This window comes from Aquarana catesbeiana, linkage group LG05 (genome assembly GCF_042186555.1).
Source record: "Aquarana catesbeiana isolate 2022-GZ linkage group LG05, ASM4218655v1, whole genome shotgun sequence".
Taxonomy (NCBI): Eukaryota; Metazoa; Chordata; class Amphibia; order Anura; family Ranidae; genus Aquarana; species Aquarana catesbeiana.
In genome coordinates, this window is record NC_133328.1 from 34,159,530 (window position 1) to 34,181,527 (window position 21,998).

Consider the following 21,998-nt stretch of genomic DNA (forward strand, 5'->3'; position numbering starts at 1 on the left):
ATTCAAGGAGAGAATGTTTAAGGGGGCCATAACATTAATTTGTAAGTCAAATATATTGAGGACATATCCAGGGTAAGGAAACTCTTCTGCCTTGGGGAGAAGAAGAGAGAGGAGGAGAAAGACAGTAGCAGAAAGAGGAAAGAGAACCCGAAGTGAGTGAACAACCCTATTTAATCAATCAACAAAAATGCTGAAATAAAACATAACAGAAGGGTATTGGAGCATGCCAGGGGACCGACAAGTGGTCCCATAGAGGCTCCAGGAGCACCGTCAGGAACCTGCATAATAAGGGCAGGAAGCCGAGGGTAGCAAATGGAGGAGCAAGAAATTCCAGCGGGAGAACAGCACCGGAGGATAAAAGTAAGCATTGTGAACATCGCCATGGCAATATTAGTAGAAAAAGCCAACATATATCTAACCTAGTGGACCTAATCAGTGAGCAGAACCGAAAGTTATATAGCGTAGGTAATAGATTTCAGTAACACTTAACTTAAGGGTGTAACGTAAACACTGGATTGTGGGTAACCTATATGGAAGGTAAGCAACCCACAGTCTATCTATACCATAGTGCCATATGGCTCTATAACATTAAAACAGGGACACTCAGGAACCACAGTGGTGTTGCGAAAGAAAGAAAATCAACAAAAATATAATTAAAATTAAAGAGAAAGAAAAAAAAAAGGGGTGGGGGGGGGTTTGTGGGGGTGGGGAGTGAATCTGAAGTAAAAGGGCTTCCTGAAGATGGTGTCAACTTTTGGTTCGGAGCTTATCAGCTGCATGCCGGTCAGGAGAGGCCGAAAGGTGAGGTCCTTAGTTCAGGTAATCCCAGGCTAGTTGTTTCATCAGGATTGGTGACTGAAGAAAAGATCAGAGTTTGTGCGGGAACGTATCAAATGCTGACAAAGGAGAGTTTAATCAATCCCTAGGATCAGTGGAAGGGACAGGGTATGTCCTGTTGTTAAATGTATAAGCGTGGTCAGTCCATCGAGTCTATGGTGGGTACTGCAAGGTTATCAAAACGGACGTGTTTATAAAGGCTTTGACGGGGGTGGCCTGGGTGATCTTTGCCCAGGCCACCCCTGGGCGTCTGCCTGATATGTCCCTCTGAGGGGAATTCAGCAGCCGTACAACAAACATATTTGGTTTCTAGATGTGTAAAACGTAACGAGAAGGGGAATCCCCAATGGTAAGTGATCTGGTGACACTGCAGGATTTGAAGGTGAGGTTCGAGAGTGCATCTCTTGGCCACTCTGAGTTGGGAAAGGTCTCCAAACAGTTGGTAGGTATGGCCTTGAAAGGTCAGTGTGTCCTTGCCCCTGGCTGCTGCTAGTAGCTGCTTCTTGGTGCGATAGTAGTGGAACTTCGTTATTATGTCCCTAGGTGGGCCATAGGCTGTCTGATAGGGCCCTGTGAACCCTGTCAATTTCTAATCTTTCTGCTGGAATGCCAGGTAGCAGTTCCTGAAATAAGGCCAGCTCAGTAGCTTGTAGATCAATCACTGTTTCAGGGATCCCCATGATCCTAATATTGGAGCGTCGGTCCCTATTCTCCTGATCTTCTAAGCGTGATTGCAATACCAGATTCTCCGCTATAAGATTCTCAAACTCTGCAATGTAATCCCGTGTGTGGTTTTCCAGCTCATCCACCCTGGATTGTATAGTAGAGTGAGTGCTGCCTGTGTCAGTCAGACTCACCAGTATCCTCCACGAGCTTCTGGGCTTGCAGCTGAGATTTGGTAGACCACGTGAAGGGCTGTGAAGAGGGAGCCGGCACCATCTTGGCAGATGTCCTGGCCAGCGCTTCTTTAATGGTGCTGTTCTTCAGCTTCGTTCTGGAGCCTCCAAGAACCATAGCTACGAGTGCGGTGTGTTCCCTGCTTCTACAGGTATCCACGGGTGAGGTTAGGGCGGCCAATGACTGGGGTGGGCTCCTGTATAGTTCTCCCTTGAGCAGAGGCATTACCCCTCCGTAGGCTCCACGCATGCGCCCCCCCTGCAGTGATAGCATTTCTTACTGACTACTAGGAGAGAGGCTGAGGAAGCAGATGTGTGTCCAGTGCCAGGCTCTGCACTCAGGGAACCAGCACAGACACAGTTCCTGCACACACAGCAAACTGAGCTCAGGAACTACTGCTGCTCTTTTAATATAAAGTTATCACAAAAGTAATGCGCTAGGTTGCTATGCCCTCTGTTCCTTGTTTTTGTAATGGTGTAGCCAATGTCTAGGTAAGTAAAATGACAGTGGGCTCTGCGGCGAGGTGGTGGTAAGGGGTACACACTGTGACCCCAGCTAGCTAAAGCAGGCAGACCACTCAAAGTTGCTGCATCCCGCTGGCCTGGGTGGAGCTTAGACCCTATGTACAGTGCCTAGAGCTGCTGGGAATTGAGAGAGCTCTCAAGACAAGGTGTTCCCCTGACAATATTAAACGACGTGATTGTGAGCCATGAGGAATGGCCTGGGTTACTGACCCTCCTGTGACTGGAGGGCCCGTGGAACTCAGAATCCCTTGAAAAGTAGGGGATGCCCTTGTTCCAGCTCCCCATACACCTCTTATGTATAAGTCACCCTGTGCTATCCTGGCACAGGGTGAGTGAGAAAATATATCTTGGACTACTTCAAATGGGACAGTAATATTTGTCCACAATATCTCCCAGGATGTATGTAGAGACTATTCTTGGTTTGATTGATTCTGAACTTAACCTGTTAATTGAGTGAGCTGATCACATTAGCCTCCAGGACTGGCTAGGAGACGAACAGTCTAATCCTACTATAGTTGTTGATGACTAGGCTGAGGAGGGGGGAGATTGTTGTTTGTATTGTTAATTGTAATTAGCTCCTGCTATTGTGTTTATACTACTGTGTGAAGCTCGGTGCCCACAAGTCTGTGTCCTACAGGTCATGTCTCTGAGTCATCTGGTCTGGGTAAATGATTTAGTAAACTAGCTCACGTTAATTAGGTTAATTAGGTTACAGGTGTATTGTTAGAGTAATATGAGCAGGAGGGGGGAACCTCATCTTCTACTGTATATAAGACTGTATCCTGGTTCTAATAAATATATAGTCCATGTTAGCAGTGAAGCAAGTGTTTCTGTATCTGATATCTGTATCCAGACTACAAGGAAGTGGTATACTGACGGAAGCACTCAAGTGGAGTGTGAGACGTTCCGTGACACCTCCTATTTCTGAAGTATCTGCAAAATGCCCTTGCAGGATTCTGAGGCTTAGACAAACCTGCTGGAAGGAGCATTACAAGTGGTATATTAGTAATTCAGCTTTAAACTATTCATACAAATTTGAATATTGTTAATCAAGCTGCAACGTCACGTGGCTTTCAGAATAAGATTAATCATTAATTTGTCATTACCTTGCCAATGCTGGAGTCGCCATGTCAGACTGGACTCCTATGGCCATGGGTATCCCACCACAATTGATATTTCCAAGTTCTTCTGCAATGGCGATGCTATATGAAAAGTCCAAACCCATTCCACCAAATTCTACAAACACAAGGAAAATATTAATTCATTCACTTAGCAATGCATTTGATAATTAATGTATTGGTTCATTAATTAATTCAGTTATTCATTAAATCTTTCAGATTGCAGTGCCCATTTTTCTACTAACAGTAAATGTTCAATAACAGCTTAAAATTCTATCAAACAATAAGTTGCACAATATGGTTATTAGCATTGTAGTTTCGTTTAAATGAACATGTGCCCAGACTCTGGATATTAAAGCATTTACAGAATCTTAACAAGCAGTAAAAGCGCTTTGGCAAAACTCTCACTGACCTATGTGGCTGCAGACACTGTCGTGTAATTCATCCTCAAACTTCACAATACAGACTCTAAAAAACAGCTCCCCTTATTTTCAATGGAGATTGGAGAAAAAGCAGAATTTCTGTACCAGGCACTGTAAGCTGTCAGAAATGGACTGAAGGCCTGTTCACATTACAAGCAATACATGCAAATGGGCTTTAATGCAACTCGAAGCATGAACATTTGGTTCAGGAAGCATTCCACAATTGAAGGTGTCGTTCACGGAGCTGTGTGATGTAGTGAAGGTTCATTGGGGTGCCATTCACAACGCATGTATACCACGTTACTGCAATGCACACATGTGAACTGAGTTGACTTTGCTTTGAGATTTAAGTATAAATTACTCTACAGTGCCTGCAGCTACAGAGGTCAGTGGGGGCTTATGTAAATTTTTGAATATATGCAGGCTGGACACATGTTCACTTTAGAGAGGCTCTAAAGGCAGAAAGTTTTTTACCCTAATGCATTTTATACATTAAAGCGGAGCTCCACCCAAAAAAGGGGACGCTCTGCTTGTTTGTTCCCCTCCGCTGTCATATTGGGCACCTTTCGGGGGGGGCAGATACCTGTCAAAACCAGGTACCTGCTCCCGCTTTCATGTTAGATCGCTGCAATCAATGTGCGGCGATCTACGCAATTTCTGGCCCCTTCCCCCGTACAGGTCTCAGAAGACAGTGGGACCATTCAGAAAGTGCAGTAGGAGACAAGTTGTGAAGCCCTCAGTAATGATGCCGGTGCCTGCACCCGGAGCCAATGGATAGATCGGCTTGGGGCGCTGATATCACGGGCTCCCTGGACAGGTAAGTGTCCTTATAATAAAAGTCAGCAGCTACAGTATTTGTAGCTGCTGACTTTTCATTTTTTCCCTCAGGCTGGAACTCCTCTTTAAGGTAAAAAACCTTCTACATGCAGCTCCTCCCGCGAGCCCCCTAAATACTTACCTAAGCCTGATCTTGATCCGGTGATGTGCATGAGAGCACAGGCTCTCTCCACTCTCTCTCCTCACTGGCTCAGACACAGCAGTGGGAGCCATTGGCTCCCGGTGCTGTCAATCAAAGCCAGTGAGCCAATGAGGAGAGAGAGGGGGCAGGGCCGAATGGACACACAGAGCAGCGGCTCGGCACAGGTGCCCCCACAGCAGGCTGCTTGCTGTGAGGGCACTCTGCAAGAGGAAGGGGACAGGAGTGCCAGTGAGGGACCCAAGAAGAAGAGTATCGTGGCTGCTCTGTGCAAAACCCCTACACAGAACAGTTAAGTATAACATGCTTGTTATTTTTAAACAAAACAAATAAAAAACGTTAATATCACTTTAATGCATTCAATGCATTAAGGTTAAAAACCTTCTCCATACAGCTCCCCCCCCCAATACCTACCTGAGCCTGATCTAGATCTAGCGATGTGCACAAGAGCCGAGGTCTCTCGGCTCTCTCTCTCTCACTGGCTCGGACACAGTAGCGGGAGTCATTGTCAATAACAGTCAGTGAGGCGGAAGCGGGGGGGGTTGGCACTCACAAGTGCCCCCATAGCAAGCTGCTTGCTATGGAGCAATCGTCTGGGGTGGGGGGAGGAGCCAGGAGCACCAGCAGGAGGCCAGAGAAGAGGAGGATCGGGACTGCTCTGTGCAAAACCACTGCACAGAGCAAGTTTAACGTGTTTATCATTTAAGAAATAAAAAAAAATCTGCCTTTACAATCCCTTGAAATCCTCCAACTCCAACCAACATTCTCTTGTTTAGTTTTGGAAAAACAGGTTTGGGGAAAAGTTTAACATTTCTGTCAGGTTTTTATTTAGGTCTGTGACCTCAGTTGGCTTCCTGTCCCTGTGATGCCCATATAAAAATGGGAGACTGGTCAAAACCATAAGACACAGACAGCAATAAAAAAACATTATCAGAAGATGTATCCCTTCTCCACTCTACTAAAAATGTTTTTTGTTTTATTAACTAAAAGTTCTTTTTTTTTCTTAAAGAGGAACTGCAGTCTGCTCACATAATTTCTAATAAAAACACCTTTGCCATTCTGAAGCTTCCCTCCAACCACTTTGCATATTATTTTATATATACTGTGATTCTGTACTGGCCAAATAGGCTGCAGAAATCTACCTTCGCTGAGTCTGGCTGCATCCATTTTAACTGTGGGCAGCTGAAACTGCTGCCTGTTCACTTCCTGGATTTACACAGAGGCACACCTCCAGCTCTGCAGCTCTCATTGGCCCTCTTATGACTCACCCCCCCCCCCCCCCCCCCCCCCCCTTTCTGGCAAACTCTCACGAGAGTGAGAGAGAGAGCTGTGAATGATGTCATAAGCCTAGGCTTTTTACAAGACAAGAAACAGGAAGTGGGCTATATAAGGTATTTACTGGCAGAATTTTTTTTTTTACTAACTAAAGATAAAACAACAAGAGCAGAAGATTTAATAGATGGAAAGATGAAAAAATTACTGAAGTTCTGCTTTAACCACTTCAATACAAGGCACTTTCGCACCTTCCTGCCCAGGCCAATTTTAAGCTTTCAGTGCTATCACTTTTTAAATGACAATTGCGCGGTCATGCTACACTGTACCCAAACTACATTTTTATCATTTTTTTCCCACAAATAGAGCTTTCTTTTGGTGGTATTTGATCACCTCTGAGATTTTTATTTTCTGCTAAACAAATAAAAAAAAAAGACCGAAAATTTTGAAAAAAAAAATGTTTTTTTTGTTTGTTTCTGTTACAAATCTTTGTAAATAAGTAAGTTTTCTCCTTCACTGATGGGCACTGATAAGCTGCACTGATAAAGCAGTACCGATGAGGTGGCACTGATGGGCACTGATATGCTGCACTGATGTGCATTTATAGGCAGCACTGATGGGCACTGAAAGGCTGCACTGATGGGTACTTATGGGTGGCACTGATAGATGGCACTGTTGGACACTGATGGGCATTGATAGATTTAACTGACAGGCATTACTGGTGGCACTGGTAGGTATTTTGATTTGGCACCGATTGGCAGCTGCCTGGGCACTGATTGGCATTTCCCTGGTGGTCTAGGGTGGCATACCTGGTGGTCCAGTGTGGTGGCCATCCCTGGTGGCATCCCTGGTGGTCCTGGGCAGGCATCCGAGGGGGGCTACGCTGATAAACAATCAGCACAGACCCCCCCCTGTCAGGAGAGCAGCCGATCGGCTCTCCTCTACTGGCGTTTGTCAGACGCGAGTGAGGAAAAGCCGATCAACGGCTCTTCCTGTTTACATCGTGGTCAGCCGTGATTGGACCTGGCTGATCATGTGGTAAAGAGTCTCCGTCAGAGGCTCTTTACCGAGATCGTAGCTTCCGTGTGTCAGGCTGACACGCCGCAACAACGATCACCGCGATGCATGCCCCCAGGGACGCGCAGCGGCTTCATAGCATGAAAAACATCAAATGACGTCTGGTCAGGATATCGCAACCACTTTGCCGAAGTCATTTTGTTATATGGCGGGCGGCAAGTGGTTAAGGGAAGGAAACAGAACAGAATAGTGGTTATATAGTTAGCATTCTTGCCCTGCAACACTGGAGTACAAGGAAGATTCCCATCTATATGCTGCCTAGAGTTTGCATGTTCTCCCTGTGCCTGCGTGGGTTTCCTCCGGGTACTCCAGTTTCCTTCTACACTCCAAAGACATGCTGGTAGGTTAATCGTTAATCTGTATAAATTGACCCTAGTATGTGTATGTATGAATGTGAGTTAGGGACCTTAGATTGTAAGCTCCTTGAGGGCAGGGACTGATGTATGTGCAATATACATGTAAAGCGATGTGAAAATTGACGGCGTTATATAAGTACCAGTAATAAATAAATACATGAAGTGTGCAATTTCTTCCTTTGTATGGGATACTTCACGATTTACCTAAACCCAAGAGATGTAAATACATATCTTTGTTACATTTTACTGTAGATGAATTGGAAATTGCAGTGGTAAATGATCTGTGCTTTTGTTTGTGAGTCTCTTTTTAAGGGTGACAAGGGTGCCATGACAAGGCCTGCTTGAGCAAGTCATATTGTTGTGTGCAGAGCATGCTGGGACCATGCTCATATGTGCATTCAAATTGGAATATCAGCAATGTTGCTGTTTTAATGAGCGTGGCAATTAAAACTTCCAGTGCCAAAAAGTAAGGTTACAATGCTTATTTTATTTATTCATTACAGGTACTTTTATAGTGCTGTCAATTTACGCAGCCCTTTACATATACAGTATATTGTACATTCACATACGTTCCTGCCCTCAAGAAGCTTACAATCTATGGTCCCTAACTCACATTCATACATTCACATACTGGGGGCAATTTAGACAGGAGCCAATTAACCTACCAGCATGTCTTTGGAGTGTGGGAGGAAACCAGAGTACCCAGAGGAAACCCACGCAGGCACAGTAGAACATGTGAACTCCAGGCAGGTAGTGCAATGAGGATTAGAGAAATAAGCTATATTAAAAAGGTGATTAATTAAAGTTAAAGTGCATTTTTTTTAAAAGGAGAAATACAGCCAAAGCTAGTTTGTCTGTACTTCTCATGTGGATCACAGGAGTGCAGTTTGTTCTGCACTTCTGTGACCCGTTTTCAGCAGACAGTGGGCTGAAGCCCGCTGTCGGCTGATGTCAAGGAGCCAGTCCAGGCTCAGGTAAGATCGCTTCAATGGAGTCAGGATCTGCCCACGTGCCTGGACCGACACCCGGCTCAGCCTTTCAGCGAGCCACTGGGAGCCTGAGCTGGCCATCCCACCATCTCCACAGCCCAGCACTCCAATGAGCGAGGAGAAGGGCAGAGCAGAGAACGGTGACAGGCAGTCACTAGCTCTCTGCTCACAGAGCTCTGAGAACTGAGCAATCAGTAGTGTTTGATCACTCAGTTCTTTTCCACCTCATGTTTCCCTATGGGAGGTACTTATAAGGTGGGTTTATGCAACACCTTCTATACACTCTGCCTATTTTTTCTGCACTAGATCCATGGTCCACTCTGCATTCACTTTTGTTCTTTCTTTCCAGTCACCTTGGTTATGTGTTGCACTCATCTATGGTAGTAGCTATATTCAATATTTTATATACAATTTATTACTCTTATAGAAATCCTTGGAGATGCCACTTCCCACTACCCAAAATTTTTCTATGGTGACCCTTACCTTCCTGGGGTTGTGTTTGTGTGTACCTTGGCTTCCGCGGGTCTGCAATACCACACCTCCCGGGACAGACACTTTCAGCGCCCCCCACCATCCAGTACCGCATTTTTTAACCCAGAGCCAATTTGTAAGTATTCAAGAAGAATGCATACTCTTTCCCTCCTACAATACCCCCCCCCCCCCTTCTGTTAGTTGGGGTAACCATCATATTAAATTGGTATTTATACACCTCTTTTGCAGATATGCATCATGCATCTGCTCCTGAGGAAGTGGAGCTAATCCACGAAATGTGTCAAGCTATTTTTGATGCAGTGATTTTTTTCAGCCTACGTTGTTTATCTTTTATTTTAGATCCTATTTTGTTTTTCTTACAATAACAACTATGTGCCCCAGACGACGTCAGAAGTGTGACGAAACGTACGTCGGGCGTGCTGACGTGCTGACGTGCCGTACTCACCGTCTGTAGGACGGGTGTTCCTATGTAGCCGGCCGGCTTCTTATGCCTATTTTATTCGACACATTGTAAGTGTATTTTTAATTATTTTAAATAAACATCCATCCAGGATTACACTATGTTGTTTTTCCTCTTTTTTTGTGTGGCATTGTCTGAGAGAACAACTCCTAACTAGGAGCTCAGTACCTCACGCATCCAGGTTCCCCTTCTATGGAGATTAGTGGTCTAGTCACGGTCTAAGGAACGTTTTAGTGGTGTCTCCATTTCAAGAAAGGCCCCGACCGGGTTAAGGTCACAAGCTTTATTAAGCTTGCCAGTTGGTAAGCGCGCATTTTACTCATATCACAGTGGTGTGGTGAAGGTTATCCAGTTTATTTGTCAATCATTTTTGGTAGAGACCCAAGCTGGGGTCCTCATCCGTTTCACCTTTGAAGACTATTATTATAGAACTTTGCTGATTCAATTGATCTGATATGGACTCTAATATTATTTAACACTATTGTGACATTTATTTATCACATATTGCTTTACAGCGCTGCTTCTTCCATTTATTTATATGACATGGAGTTCCAATCGGCTCCTAACATCCTCTACCCAGTGTATCATGATAACATGTGAGTGTATGTACACATTATGGAGTTATGCTATATGTTACTGATGTGTGTGTATATACCGTTTTTCCCCGAAAAAAAGACCGGTATTATATTAATTTTGGCTACAAAAAAAACACTAGGGATTATTTTTAGGGCATGTCTTATTTATTTACAATAAACTACATTTATTCAAATACAGTCATGTCATCTTTTTCTGGATCATCAGAACTCTCCAAACCCTGAATGCTCCTGTGTCCCCTGTCTTATCCTCCCTCTCCCCCAACCCTCCCATTGTCAGGTCAGCAGTCAGTTTTTTTACATCAATTTAATCATTTAAAAAAAAAAATTTCTTAAAATCATTATGAAATTATGTAATCTGTTTTAATAAAAATAGTATACCGGTATACAGTGCAGTGAACCACAGTTTTATATAAAGTACCTTTATAAAAGCTCCTCTGGGCATTAGTGATCTGCTCTTCTTCTGAGATCCGCTGATGTCAGCCCGCTCAGAGTGATACTGAAGAGGGAGGGGCCGTAGACGTCAGCGGGGAGGAGAGAGGGAAAGAGAAGAGCTGAGATCCCCGCTGATGTCAGCCCGCTCTGTGCACAGAAAAGGAAGGGTCAGCAGATGTCAGCGGGGAGGAGAGGAGGAAAGAGAAGAGCTGAGATCCCAGCTGACGTCAACCCGCTCCATGCACAGAAGAGGAAGGGGCAGCAGACGTCAGCGGGGAGGAGAGGAGGAAAGAGAAGAGCTGAGATCCCGCTGACGTCCGCCTGCTCCGTGCACAGAAGAGGAAGGGGCAGCAGACGTCAGCGGGGAGGAGAGGAGGAAAGACAAGAGCTGAGATCCCCGCTGACATCAACCCGCTCCGTGCACAGAAGAGGAAGGGGCAGCAGACGTCAGTGGGGAGGAGAGGAGGAAAGAGAAGAGCTGAGATCCCGCTGACGTCCGCCCGCTGCGTGCACAGAAGAGGAAAGGGAAGCAGACGTCAGCTGGGAGAAGAGAAGAGGACCTCCGGCGGGTCAGCGGTGGGTGTAAACATGGGAGTTTTATTACAGTAACAAACGGAGACACTGCACCAGTTTTACAAAAGGGATTACAGGATTTTTAACAAAGGGCTTATTTTCGGGGTAGGGCTTATATTGCAGCCCGCCCTGATAATCACACTAGGTCTTACTTATAGGGTGGGGCTTATTTTTCAGGGAAACACGGTATATTAATTTTCCATGTGTGTAATAATTGCAATGTGCCACATCATCTACCTTTTCATATCAAATAAATATGTCATTACTTTTGACTATTTTTAGCAATCATGTTTCATGTGCCTCATATAAAGTCCGACCTCTCTCCTTTGTCTCAGATATTAGGGATGGAGGTTGCATGACTATATTGTCATGCGCCTCATTTAAAGTCCCAAACCCTTCTACCCAATGGTTCTCAGTGTTAGAGGCACCCAGGGACAGATGCAACATCGGTCTGATGCTGCATCCACCTAGGCAAGTATGATTGCCAAAAAAAAAAAAAAGAGTCCATACTTCTCTTTTAAAATGAACACTAACCAAATCCTTGGCCCTCTTAAACCGAATTGCACAAGTCTGATGTTTATATCCTCAAAGACAAAATTATCTTTAGTACTGGCTCCAAGCGCTCCCAGTTCTCTGACCATCACTGCATCAGTAATAGAGCTTGTTCAAAAACACAACCCTAGCTGCTGATTGGTCAGTAAATCAATACAGCACAATGATGAGATCAGATGCCTCAGGGCACTGGATTATTTTGAGAATACCATGTGGGATTTGTGGTACCCACAAACAAGAGCTTACCACCTACACTGTCTGAAACCAGATAGTCTGGACGTCGATCATTTCAGGCCAATCATTAGCCATGAATTGATCCTACTGTTTAATGAAACAATCATTTAAATATCTTTACTGAAAAAAAAGAAAAAAACTGTTGATCATTTTTTGCAATCCTTTCAATAGATTTTGAACAATTGAACCAAAGATGAATGAGACTGAAAGGACTGGAAAATTTCGATCTTAATAAAACTGATCAAATGGTAAAAGCAACAATTGATTGCAAAGTGATCGCTTTTGATTTTTTTGTTATTCTAATACATTTTAGACATTGCATTAAGCTGATCAGATTGATGTAGGCAATGTTACCATTTCCCTCATTTTAGACATTCAGAGTGACCGGTTGATCACAGGATGAACCTCAATCGTATAACGTACTCATAGGTCACCCAGACCAAAAAAAGGGGACAAAATGGTAAATAAAAATGAGAAAAAAAAGAACGCACATCCTCTGTGCTAACAATCTGTTATAAAGGTGAACTTGCACATTAATTCTCTGTATTACCATGGGCAATCACGATGTTCATAAATCCCATTTATTATTCCTCTTGGAATAACATATGTCAAGTTTATTTTCTCCTCAGCAAACTTTAGTGTGATTTGTTATGTCCCTTCCGTTCACAGTATGTTAATAGCTGCGTGATACAAATACAGTAATTGCCTTCTGGGTGAAAGGGAAGAAGAACAGGTCGTGACATTTCCCAGAAAAGTACGGTGTAAGGGAGAAGAGAGAGCAAGAAGACCAGACTCTTTCATACATCTAATCATCCCTTCTCAGATTGAGGTCAGTCAGCCCTGAGACTAACGTCTCGATTTTTTCTCCTCCGTGGGTCTTAGCGTGGCACCTGCCACCCCGGGAATTGGACATGAACGAAGATGACAGCTTTCTGAAGTGCCAGCGTATTTAATTAGCACTATTTAATACAGCTTGTGAATGATAAGATTATCATCTAAATGGCTAAGTGACACCCAGTTAGAGATCATTAGCTGTTAGGGAAAGTTCTAGCAAAAATAAGATGCTGAGAAACTCATACAATTAATTCCTTCGGGATACAACATAGGCCACACTTTCATATAAAGGTCACATAAAGAAGAAGAGAGAAAAAAAAATATGTGTTTCCAGGGAGTGGTACTATTAATGCTACACCTTACAAAGTCATGTTCTACAATTTTATGCTTCCACCCTTGTGGTAACAGTACAGGGAGACCCATGGGCATAGCATAAGGGGTTGCAGGGGTCACAATCACAACCCTACCCCTAGCTCCAGGGGGGCCCTGCAGCCTCCCTGTCATATTATCATACCCTCCACAAAATCCAGCTCCGATCTGCCCTAGGGCCCCACAGCCACGCTCCAGTACTGGGCTTCTACTTTGTCTTCCACAGTCCACACCCCTCTGTTCCCATTGGCTGGGGAGAAGCTGTGAGCCATTTCCTGAATGGAGAGGAGCACGAGGTGAAACAGCCCAGGATGGGGAAGTGTCTGTGCTGTGTGCTGGCAAAATGGAATGGTAACCGAGCTCAGCGAGGCAAGAGGTGGAGAGTGCCATCCTGTAGCCACATTAGGACCGATGTCACCGATGAGGTATGGCACTGCTCAGTGTCTCCTAGTCACCAGCTGGGATTCTCTGTACCCCGCACCCGGGGATGTCTACTTACCCCACTTCCCTGACAACTGGGGGAAAAGACGTACACCTCCGGGAGGTGACCTTCCCCCAACACCTGCCATCACTGACAGAGAAACCTTCAGAAATTGCTAAAACAAATCCCTTAACACCTCCTCGGGGGGTGCCTGAAGGGCTGCAGGCTCCAGATTTTTTGTCACATGGCTTTGCCCTCCCAGATCTAAGTTGCCCCCCCAAAGCCCCCGGACCACCCCCTCCACCCTGCATGCTATGCCTGGCTGCTGAGCTCCTTTCCCATTACAGCACTCTATACTGTTCCTCCACCGCAGGGCTGAAATCACATTCCTTTACAACACAGCCAGTTAGCCACGATCTTCACAGGGTGAATCTGCCTATTGTAACTACACTGCCGTTCAGAGAATTTCACAGGTCAGAAGGGCAATAAAATCCAGATACACCCTGTGAAGACTGACAGACTGTGTGTAAAGGAATGTGATTTCAGCCCTGTGTAGTGGGGGCAGGGGGGGGGGGGGGGACTGTATACAGTGCTGGGGTGGGAAAGGAGCTCTGCCAAGTGACCTGCCAGGGGTCCCCCCTGTCCTCTGATTCTCCAGCGGTGATCCCTGTCCTCTGATTCTCCAGCGGTGATCCCTGTCCTCTGATTCTCCAGCGGTGATCCCTGTCCTCTGATTCTCCAGCGGTGATCCCTGTCCTCTGATTCTCCAGCGGTAATTCCTGTCCTCTGATGTAAAGAGGAACTCTGGGAACTCAAAACTCTTAAGCCACTTTGAGTATCTTGGCGTGCGGTGGGCCCACAAGATTAAAGCTACGCCTCTGGGGAGACCCTGTTGTGCCCCTGTATACAAACCCAGCTCCATAAAGACATAGTTTGATGAGCATGGTGTAGACTGTAGAGGAACTTGAGGGTCCTTCCTAGAACACTGACCTCATCCCTACTGAACACCATTAGGATGCATTGGCATGCCAACTGCAAGTCAGGTCTCCCTTCAAACTTCAATACCTAACCTCACAAATGCTATTTTGGCCGAATGGGCACAAATGCCCACAGATACACTCCAAAATCTTGTGGAAAGGCTTCCCTGAAGAGTGGAGACTGTTATAACTACAAAGGGGGGCCAACTCTATTATAACGCCCATGGTTTTGAAATTAGATGTCCATAGTTATGCAAAGGACTATCAACAGATATCAGTTAAACCAGGGTGGGTAGGGTCATCCTGCAGGCATACCCACTTACAAAGCAGAGTAGGATAGTTCTCTTGTGGGACCCCGGATGACCTGCTAGTGGCACTGTGGTTCCCATAGCTGAAGGGTGTAGTGCTGATGTTCATCAGCAGGTGTCTACTTGTAGCCAGCAGATCCCAGTAATTAGTCTCCACCAGATGCTAGCTGCTGGGAAGGTATTTAACCCCTCCTCTAGATTCCTGCAGCACCTCAGTGTTTTGTCTGTGTGCCATATGCCTGGTTACTGATGCTCTGTTCTTGATCTTGCTCTTGGCTTTGATCCTGATTCCAACCATGATCCTGTTCCTGTTCCAGGACCTGCATCCTCTACCCTGCTACTTCATATCTGCTCAGCTTGTTCATGATTCCAGTTCTGGTCCCCTTCCTGATCTGTCTGTAAGGGGGCTTGTGATTGGCTGACAGTTGGCACCAAAACACACAAGCTCCCGCTTCACTTCTTCCCAGACAGGACAAGGACCCACCTGCTGGTAGTTGTTAACCTTATCCATATTGTGGTCAATTTCTTGCTAGAGCCATTCTTACGCCATCCACAATAATTAGCCTTTATATTCAGAAGAAAGGAATGCCCATACAAATATGATAGCTTCCCCACTTTACTGATGTTCTTTAAAGATGGTAGTGACACCTCACACAACATACTATTTGGGGTTTCTTGGCATTCTTTGCCAATCACATATAGTGGAAGTACAGCAGCAGTCATTATGTGAAAGCAGCACGTTTCACATCACTGTTAAGCCATCTTCCCTTGGTAACTGTCTATCTTATTTCTGGGGTCATTAGTACTCACTTAGAGGGTTTCTGACTTGCCCATTAGGCTCTATGCATCCAGCTCACGACTCCCTGCATGTCTTTTACAGACAGGACTGCTGCAGCTGTTCCTCTAGAGGAATAAGACTCACAACAGAGAACACTTGGCCTGGCCTAAAAGGCCTTTTGCATCTGGCTGTTAGCTTCCACCAACCATACAGAGTCTGGATGACTACAGCCGGCTCTTCCAGGATGTAGAATATCTCACCCTGTCCTTCTGCCCTGTCCAGGGCCTCTGTGTTTGCTGACTACATCTGCATGTTGATGGGGCGTTTAACTCCCATGCCCCGATTGTACTAGAGCTCCTCCCATCCTGGCTTTTAAATGGGCAATGGCCACACCCGTAACATCACTGCAAGAAGGCTCTGATCCGCGTTTTAGTGCAGGGGTAAAACGCAGGTCAATACGGAAACATCTATGGTTTCTTATGTGTCCTGTTCGCAACACAATGATGGGTTTACCTGCGTTGCGTTAAAATACGACATGTACAGTATGCATTTTAGCGCAACACAACACAGGTCAATGCGTGAAAAACCCAGGTCAACGCAACACAGGTTTTTCCGCATCCAATTCGCATTCCAGGAGATTGTGACCGGCTCTCTATGGAGCCGGTTCACACATCTCTGGAGCGGCCCTGGAGCAGATTGCACAGGAGTCCTGTGCGTCTTCTGGTCTTGCAATACCGTAGGTAAATTAAAAAATGTTATTTTTTTTTCACACAATTAGTGTGTTTTTTTGGTGGCATTTAATTACCACTGGGTTTTTTATTTTTTGCGATATAAATGAAAAAAAAAGAAAATTACTTTCTGCCATAAAACATATCTAATAAAATCAAATTTCGTCATAAATTTAGGCACACATTTATTCTGCTACATGTCTGATAAAAAATAAAAAAAAAATCCCAATAAGTGTATATTAATTGGTTTGTGTGAAGGTTATTAATGTCTACAAACTATGGTATATATAGTTGAAAATTGATCAATTATGATGTATTGATGACCTATCTCATTTCTCGAGGCCCTAAAATACTAGGACAGTCCAAATTCCCCCCAAATAACCCCTTTTTGGGAAGTAGACAGGCTGAGGCATTTAGTAAGAGGCATGGCGAGCTCTTAGAATTTTTTTTGGTCACAATTTTTTTGAAAATGAAGGAATTGAATAATATTTCTTTTTTTCACTTTTTTTTTTACATACTGTGACCAGTGCAGTACAGCGTTATCATATGACTGATATGGCGATGATCAGGGCCGCCCTTGACTGTGCTGCGATTAGATGTAGTACAAGCCGACTAGAGGGTGCCGGCCAAAGGATGTCTGCCGGCACCCGCTGATCGTTGAGGAGAGAGGCTGGACGGAGCTCTGTCTATGTAAAAAAGGCTGCGCTCTGACAGGGGGAAGTGATAGCCAAAGGGAATCAAAGCAGGGAATAAAATCCATCACATCCTTTAGTAAAAGCACCTTACAAAGCACACATTGCTAGTTTAAAAAAAAAAAAAAAAGGAGTAAATAAAAATTCCAGTATATATCCCATTGTCTTTGTCTGTAGACACTATTGCTTTTGTGCAAACCAATCAATTTACGCTTATTGGGATTGTTTTTTTAACAAAAACCATGTAGCAGAATACATATTGGCCTAAATTGATGAAGAAATTAGATTTTTACAAAAAAGAATATTGGATGTGTTTTATAGCAGAAAGTAAATAATATCGTTTTTTTTTCAAAATTGTATTTTTTTTGTTTATAGCACACAAAATAAAAAACTCAGTGGTGATTAAATACCACCAAAATAAAGTTCTATTTGTGGGGTAAAAAAAATGACACAAATTAAATTTATGTACAGCGTTGCATAACCGCACAACTGTCAGTTAAAGTAATGCAGTGCCGTATCGCAAAAAATGTAAATCTTCTGGAGGGAAAGTGGTTAAAGGGTAACCACTTTTGTAGAAAAAAAATTGCAAAAAAAAAAAATCTATAAAGCACATACAATTGCGACACGAGTCATATTGTAATTGAATGTTATTAAAAATGAACTTTCCTTTTCAATCTGCACTTGCTGTAATTTTCTGCAAAATGCAATATGAAAACCTGGATGTATTCTGTACACAAATATACAGAATGCCTCCCAGATATGTAATTTCCTTCTTCTGTGATTGGCTTACTGATTGTCCCCGAAGTCTGCACTAAGATACCAATTCAATTTTGAGCATCCCCTGTAACAAAAATGTAATTTTTGTTGAGATACTCCCAAAGGGAAATCATGTCTAAAGGGATGCAGACCCTGCTACTTTCCTCATTAGAGGCCTGCAAGTGCAGCAGCTGACTGATAATTATAACACCACTCCCATACAGATTCACTTTACACATGGACACAGATAGGTATTTCTTCACAATATCAAAAGTTATGAATCTACAACAAAGTTTGTTAAAATTCCTGCAATGTACACAGATCACCCAGAGGGGAATGTTTTTTTTTTCCCCAACAAAAGTGGAGTTACTCTTTAAAGGAAATATGTTCTGCAATGTCAGGGAAATCACTACACACAGATGGAGTTTATTTCCATATGGTAATATTTTTAAGGCAGTGTGATATTATCTACCTCCATCACCACGTCTGTGCTTCATGAGGATACTTTTTGATATAATCTATGATGACTTTTCATACTTTATTGGAAAGTTTTTAAAATAGGTAAATGCCATACTGGAATACAAAGACCTCGGCTGCACAAGGCTATACCAGCAGACAAGGCAGCCAATCAGCTTCCTTTCTTTTGTCATCTCGCCCGAAAACATTTTAGTGCCTTCCTAACAGCTGCACAATGGGTAATTCACAAACTTTGGATAAGAAAAAAAAAAAAAAAAGATAATTTTTCAATCCGGCTGCAAGAACATGTTTCAGCGGCTCAGCAAAAGTGATTTGCAAATGTCACGGAGAGTGAACAGTCGGTACCCTTGTCTCGAGAAACTATTAATGTGAAAAGGAAGCAGAGGCTCGAGCTGTAGCAATTTTTCCAAGCTGGAAAAAAGAAAGTGGATGAGATGATAGAAGTGTCACAGGAAATGTGCAGACACTCTTTCTTAGGGTCACTAAGGGCCTGTTTAGACTTGCTGTTGGAGGGGGGCTGTTAAAAACATGTGGTTGAGCCGTGATTAACCACTTGCCTACTGGGCACTTAAACCCCCCTCCTGCCCAGACCAATTTTCAGCTTTCAGTGCTCTCACACTTCGAATGACAATTACTCAGTCATGTAATACTGTACCCAAATTATTTTTTTGTCCTTTTTTTCATACAAATAGAGATTTCTTTTTTTCTTTTGGTGGTAATTGATGACTTCTGTTTTTTTTTTATTTTTTGCACTATAAATAAAAAAAGACCGAATATTTTGAAAAAAAAAAAAAATTTTTTTCTTCGTTTCTGTGATAAATTTTCGCAAATTATTAATTTTTCTTAATAAATTTTGGCCACAGTTTATACTGCTACATATCTTTGGTAGACATAACCCAAATTAGTGGATATTATTTGGTCTGTGTCAAAGTTATAGAGTCTACAAGTTGTGATGCAAATCATAAAAAATTGATCACATCTGATGTACTGGTGGCCGATCTCATGTCTTGTGACCTGAACAAGCCAGGAAAGTACAAATACCCCCCAAATGACCCCTTTTTTAAAATTAGACATTAGTAAGATGCATAGTGAGTTTTCTGATGTTGTCATTTTTTTCCACAATTCTTTGCAAAATTAAGATTTTTTTTTTCCCACAAAATTGTCATTGTAATGCCCCGTACACACGGTCGGATTTTCCGATGGAAAATGTCCGATCGGAGCGTGTTGTAGGAAATTCCGACCGTGTGTGGGCTCCATCGGACATTTTCCATCGGATTTTCCGACACATAAAGTTTGAGAGCAGGAGATAAAATTTTCCGACAACAAAATCCGTTGTCGGAAATTCCGATCGTGTGTACACAAATCCGACGGATAAAGTGCCACGCATGCTCAGAATAAATAAAGAGATGAAAGCTATTGGCCACTGCCCCGTTTATAGTCCCGACGTACGTGTTTTACGTCACCGCGTTCAGAACGATCGGATTTTCCGACAACTTTGTGTGACCGTGTGTATGCAAGACAAGTTTGAGCCAACATCCGTCAGGAAAAAATCCTAGGATTTTGTTGTCGGAATGTCCGAACAAAGTCCGACCGTGTGTACGGGGCATAATAGGTTATTTCTCTCACATGGCATGTGTATACCACAAATGACACCCCAAAATACATTCTCCTACTCCTCCTGAGTATTACGATACCACATGTGTGAGACTTTTTCACAGCCCGGCCACATAGAGAAGCCCAACATGCAAGGAGCACCATCAGGTGTTCTAGGAGCATAAATTACACATCTAACATGTTGACTACCTATTATGCCGCGTACACACGAGCGGAATGTTCGACAGAAAAAGTCCGACGGGAGCTTTTCATCGTATATTCCGATCGTGTGTATGCCCCATCGGACTTTTTATGTCGAAAATTCTGATAAACCTAGAAAGAGAACATGTTCTAAATTTTTCCGACAGAACCAATTCCAATCGGGAAAACCGCTCATCTGTATGCTGTTCCGACGTACCAAAAACGACGCATGCTCTGAAGCAATTACGAGATGGAAGCTATTGGCTACTGGCTATTGAACTTTCGTTTTCTAGTCCCGTCGTACGTGTTGTACGTCACCGCGTTCTGGACGGTTGGAATTTGGTGTGACCGTGTGTATGCAAGACAGCTTGAGCGGAATTCCGTCGGAAAAACCTTCAGAGTTTATTCCAACGGGAAAACCGGTCGTGTGTACAGGGCATTACACTTTTGAAGGCCCTGGAGCACCAGGACAATGGAAACGCCCACAAAATGACCCCATTTTGGAAAGCTAACACCCCAACATATAATCTATGAGGCATAATGAGTCTTTTGAACGGTTAATTTTTTTCCAGGAGTTTTTGGAAAATGTGGAATCAGGGGCAATCAAAGAGTTAACTGTGTGCCTAGCCAGTGCTTGTGCACTGTGGGGGAGGTGCTTTTACTAGGGGAAGACATGGATCCTTGTCCCTGCTTTGCAGCAACACAGGATCAATGCCTTCCCTACTTGTTTACATAGGCAGGCCGCCATTCTGCTGTATCATCGGCGGGTGCCAGAACATCGAGTCCGCCATACCCGCCGCTTGGCTCCAGCTGTGTATGGGACAGGGCATCTACATTTCCCATCTCAACACCTGGCCTGTGTTTTACAGTGAAGGAATAATCCTGTAGAGCCAGAAACCACCGGTTCACCCGTCTATTAGTCTCCTTCTTTTGGGCCATCCATTTCAGGGGAGCATGGTTAATTAAATCAAACCCTAACAATTAGTACCTTAGCACATCTATGGCCCACTTTATGACTAAACATTCCTTTTCAACGAATGCATACTTTTTCTCATGGTCATTGAGCTTCCTGCTCAGGTACACGACAGGGTGTTCTTCCCCATTGTGTACCTGTGATAATACTGTCCCGATACTTACATCTGACGCAACTGTCTGAACCAAAAAGTCTTTCCAGAAATCGGGGGGAGTACACTACTGGCTGTGCACAAAGCCTTCTTCAGGACATGGAAAGATTCCTCTGCTACTGGGGACCATTTCACCATCACCAGTCCATCCCTTTCGTAAGGTCTGTCAGCGGGGCAGCTATAGTTGCAAAATTCGGGATAAACCTTCTATAATCCCAAGAAAGGCCCTGATCTGCTTCTGCAGGATGTGGCCACTCCTGGATGGCTTCTATTTTATTCACTTGTGGTTTAATGACTCCATGGCCAATAGTGTCGCCCAAATACCTGGCCAGCTTCCTCTAAACCAATGACACATTTTTTGGATTCACCGTAAAACCGTCTTTGAAGAGGAAATCGAGGACAGCCTGGACACGGGGCAAGTGAGACTCCCAGTCAGTGCTATGTACTATATCATCCAGATAGGCTGCTGCATACTGTCGGTGAGGTCTTAGGGTTCTGTCCATGGCCCTCTGAAATTTTGCGGGGGCATTTTGCAACCCAAAAGAAATTTTCTTATACTGAAACGAACCCCCCGGGGTCACAAACGCAGTCTTCTCTTTGGCGCAACCAGTCAGGGGTATTTGCCAATAACCTTTTGTCAAGTCCAAAGTGGTCAGATAGTGGGCCTTGCCAAGTCGGTCTATAAGTTCGTCTACCCTGGGCATTGGGTATGTGTCAAACATTGTCACTGCATTAAGCTTCCTGAAGTCGTTACAGAACCTCCAAGTGCCATCCGGTTGCCATGGGCAAGTAACAACACCACCCGTCTGTATGGCTTAGGGACCACCAACTATACAACAATTTCATCATTCTTTTTACATACACGATACAGTAAATCCTCATTACTGCAGAAATAAGGAAAACAGGGCCTGTCCCCTGGTTCAACAGGTATAT

The 21,998-nt window shown here is 44.0% G+C and overlaps 1 protein-coding gene across 1 annotated transcript in view; it reads right to left on the bottom strand.

The window, feature by feature from the left end:
- Nucleotides 1-21,998, bottom strand: part of LOC141144172 (probable acyl-CoA dehydrogenase 6) — a 196,573-nt gene that overhangs the window by 118,327 nt on the left and 56,248 nt on the right. The window contains exon 4 of the mRNA XM_073629593.1: nucleotides 3,365-3,494. Coding sequence (XP_073485694.1) covers nucleotides 3,365-3,494 — 130 coding nt within the window. The remainder of the gene's footprint in view (nucleotides 1-3,364; nucleotides 3,495-21,998) is intronic.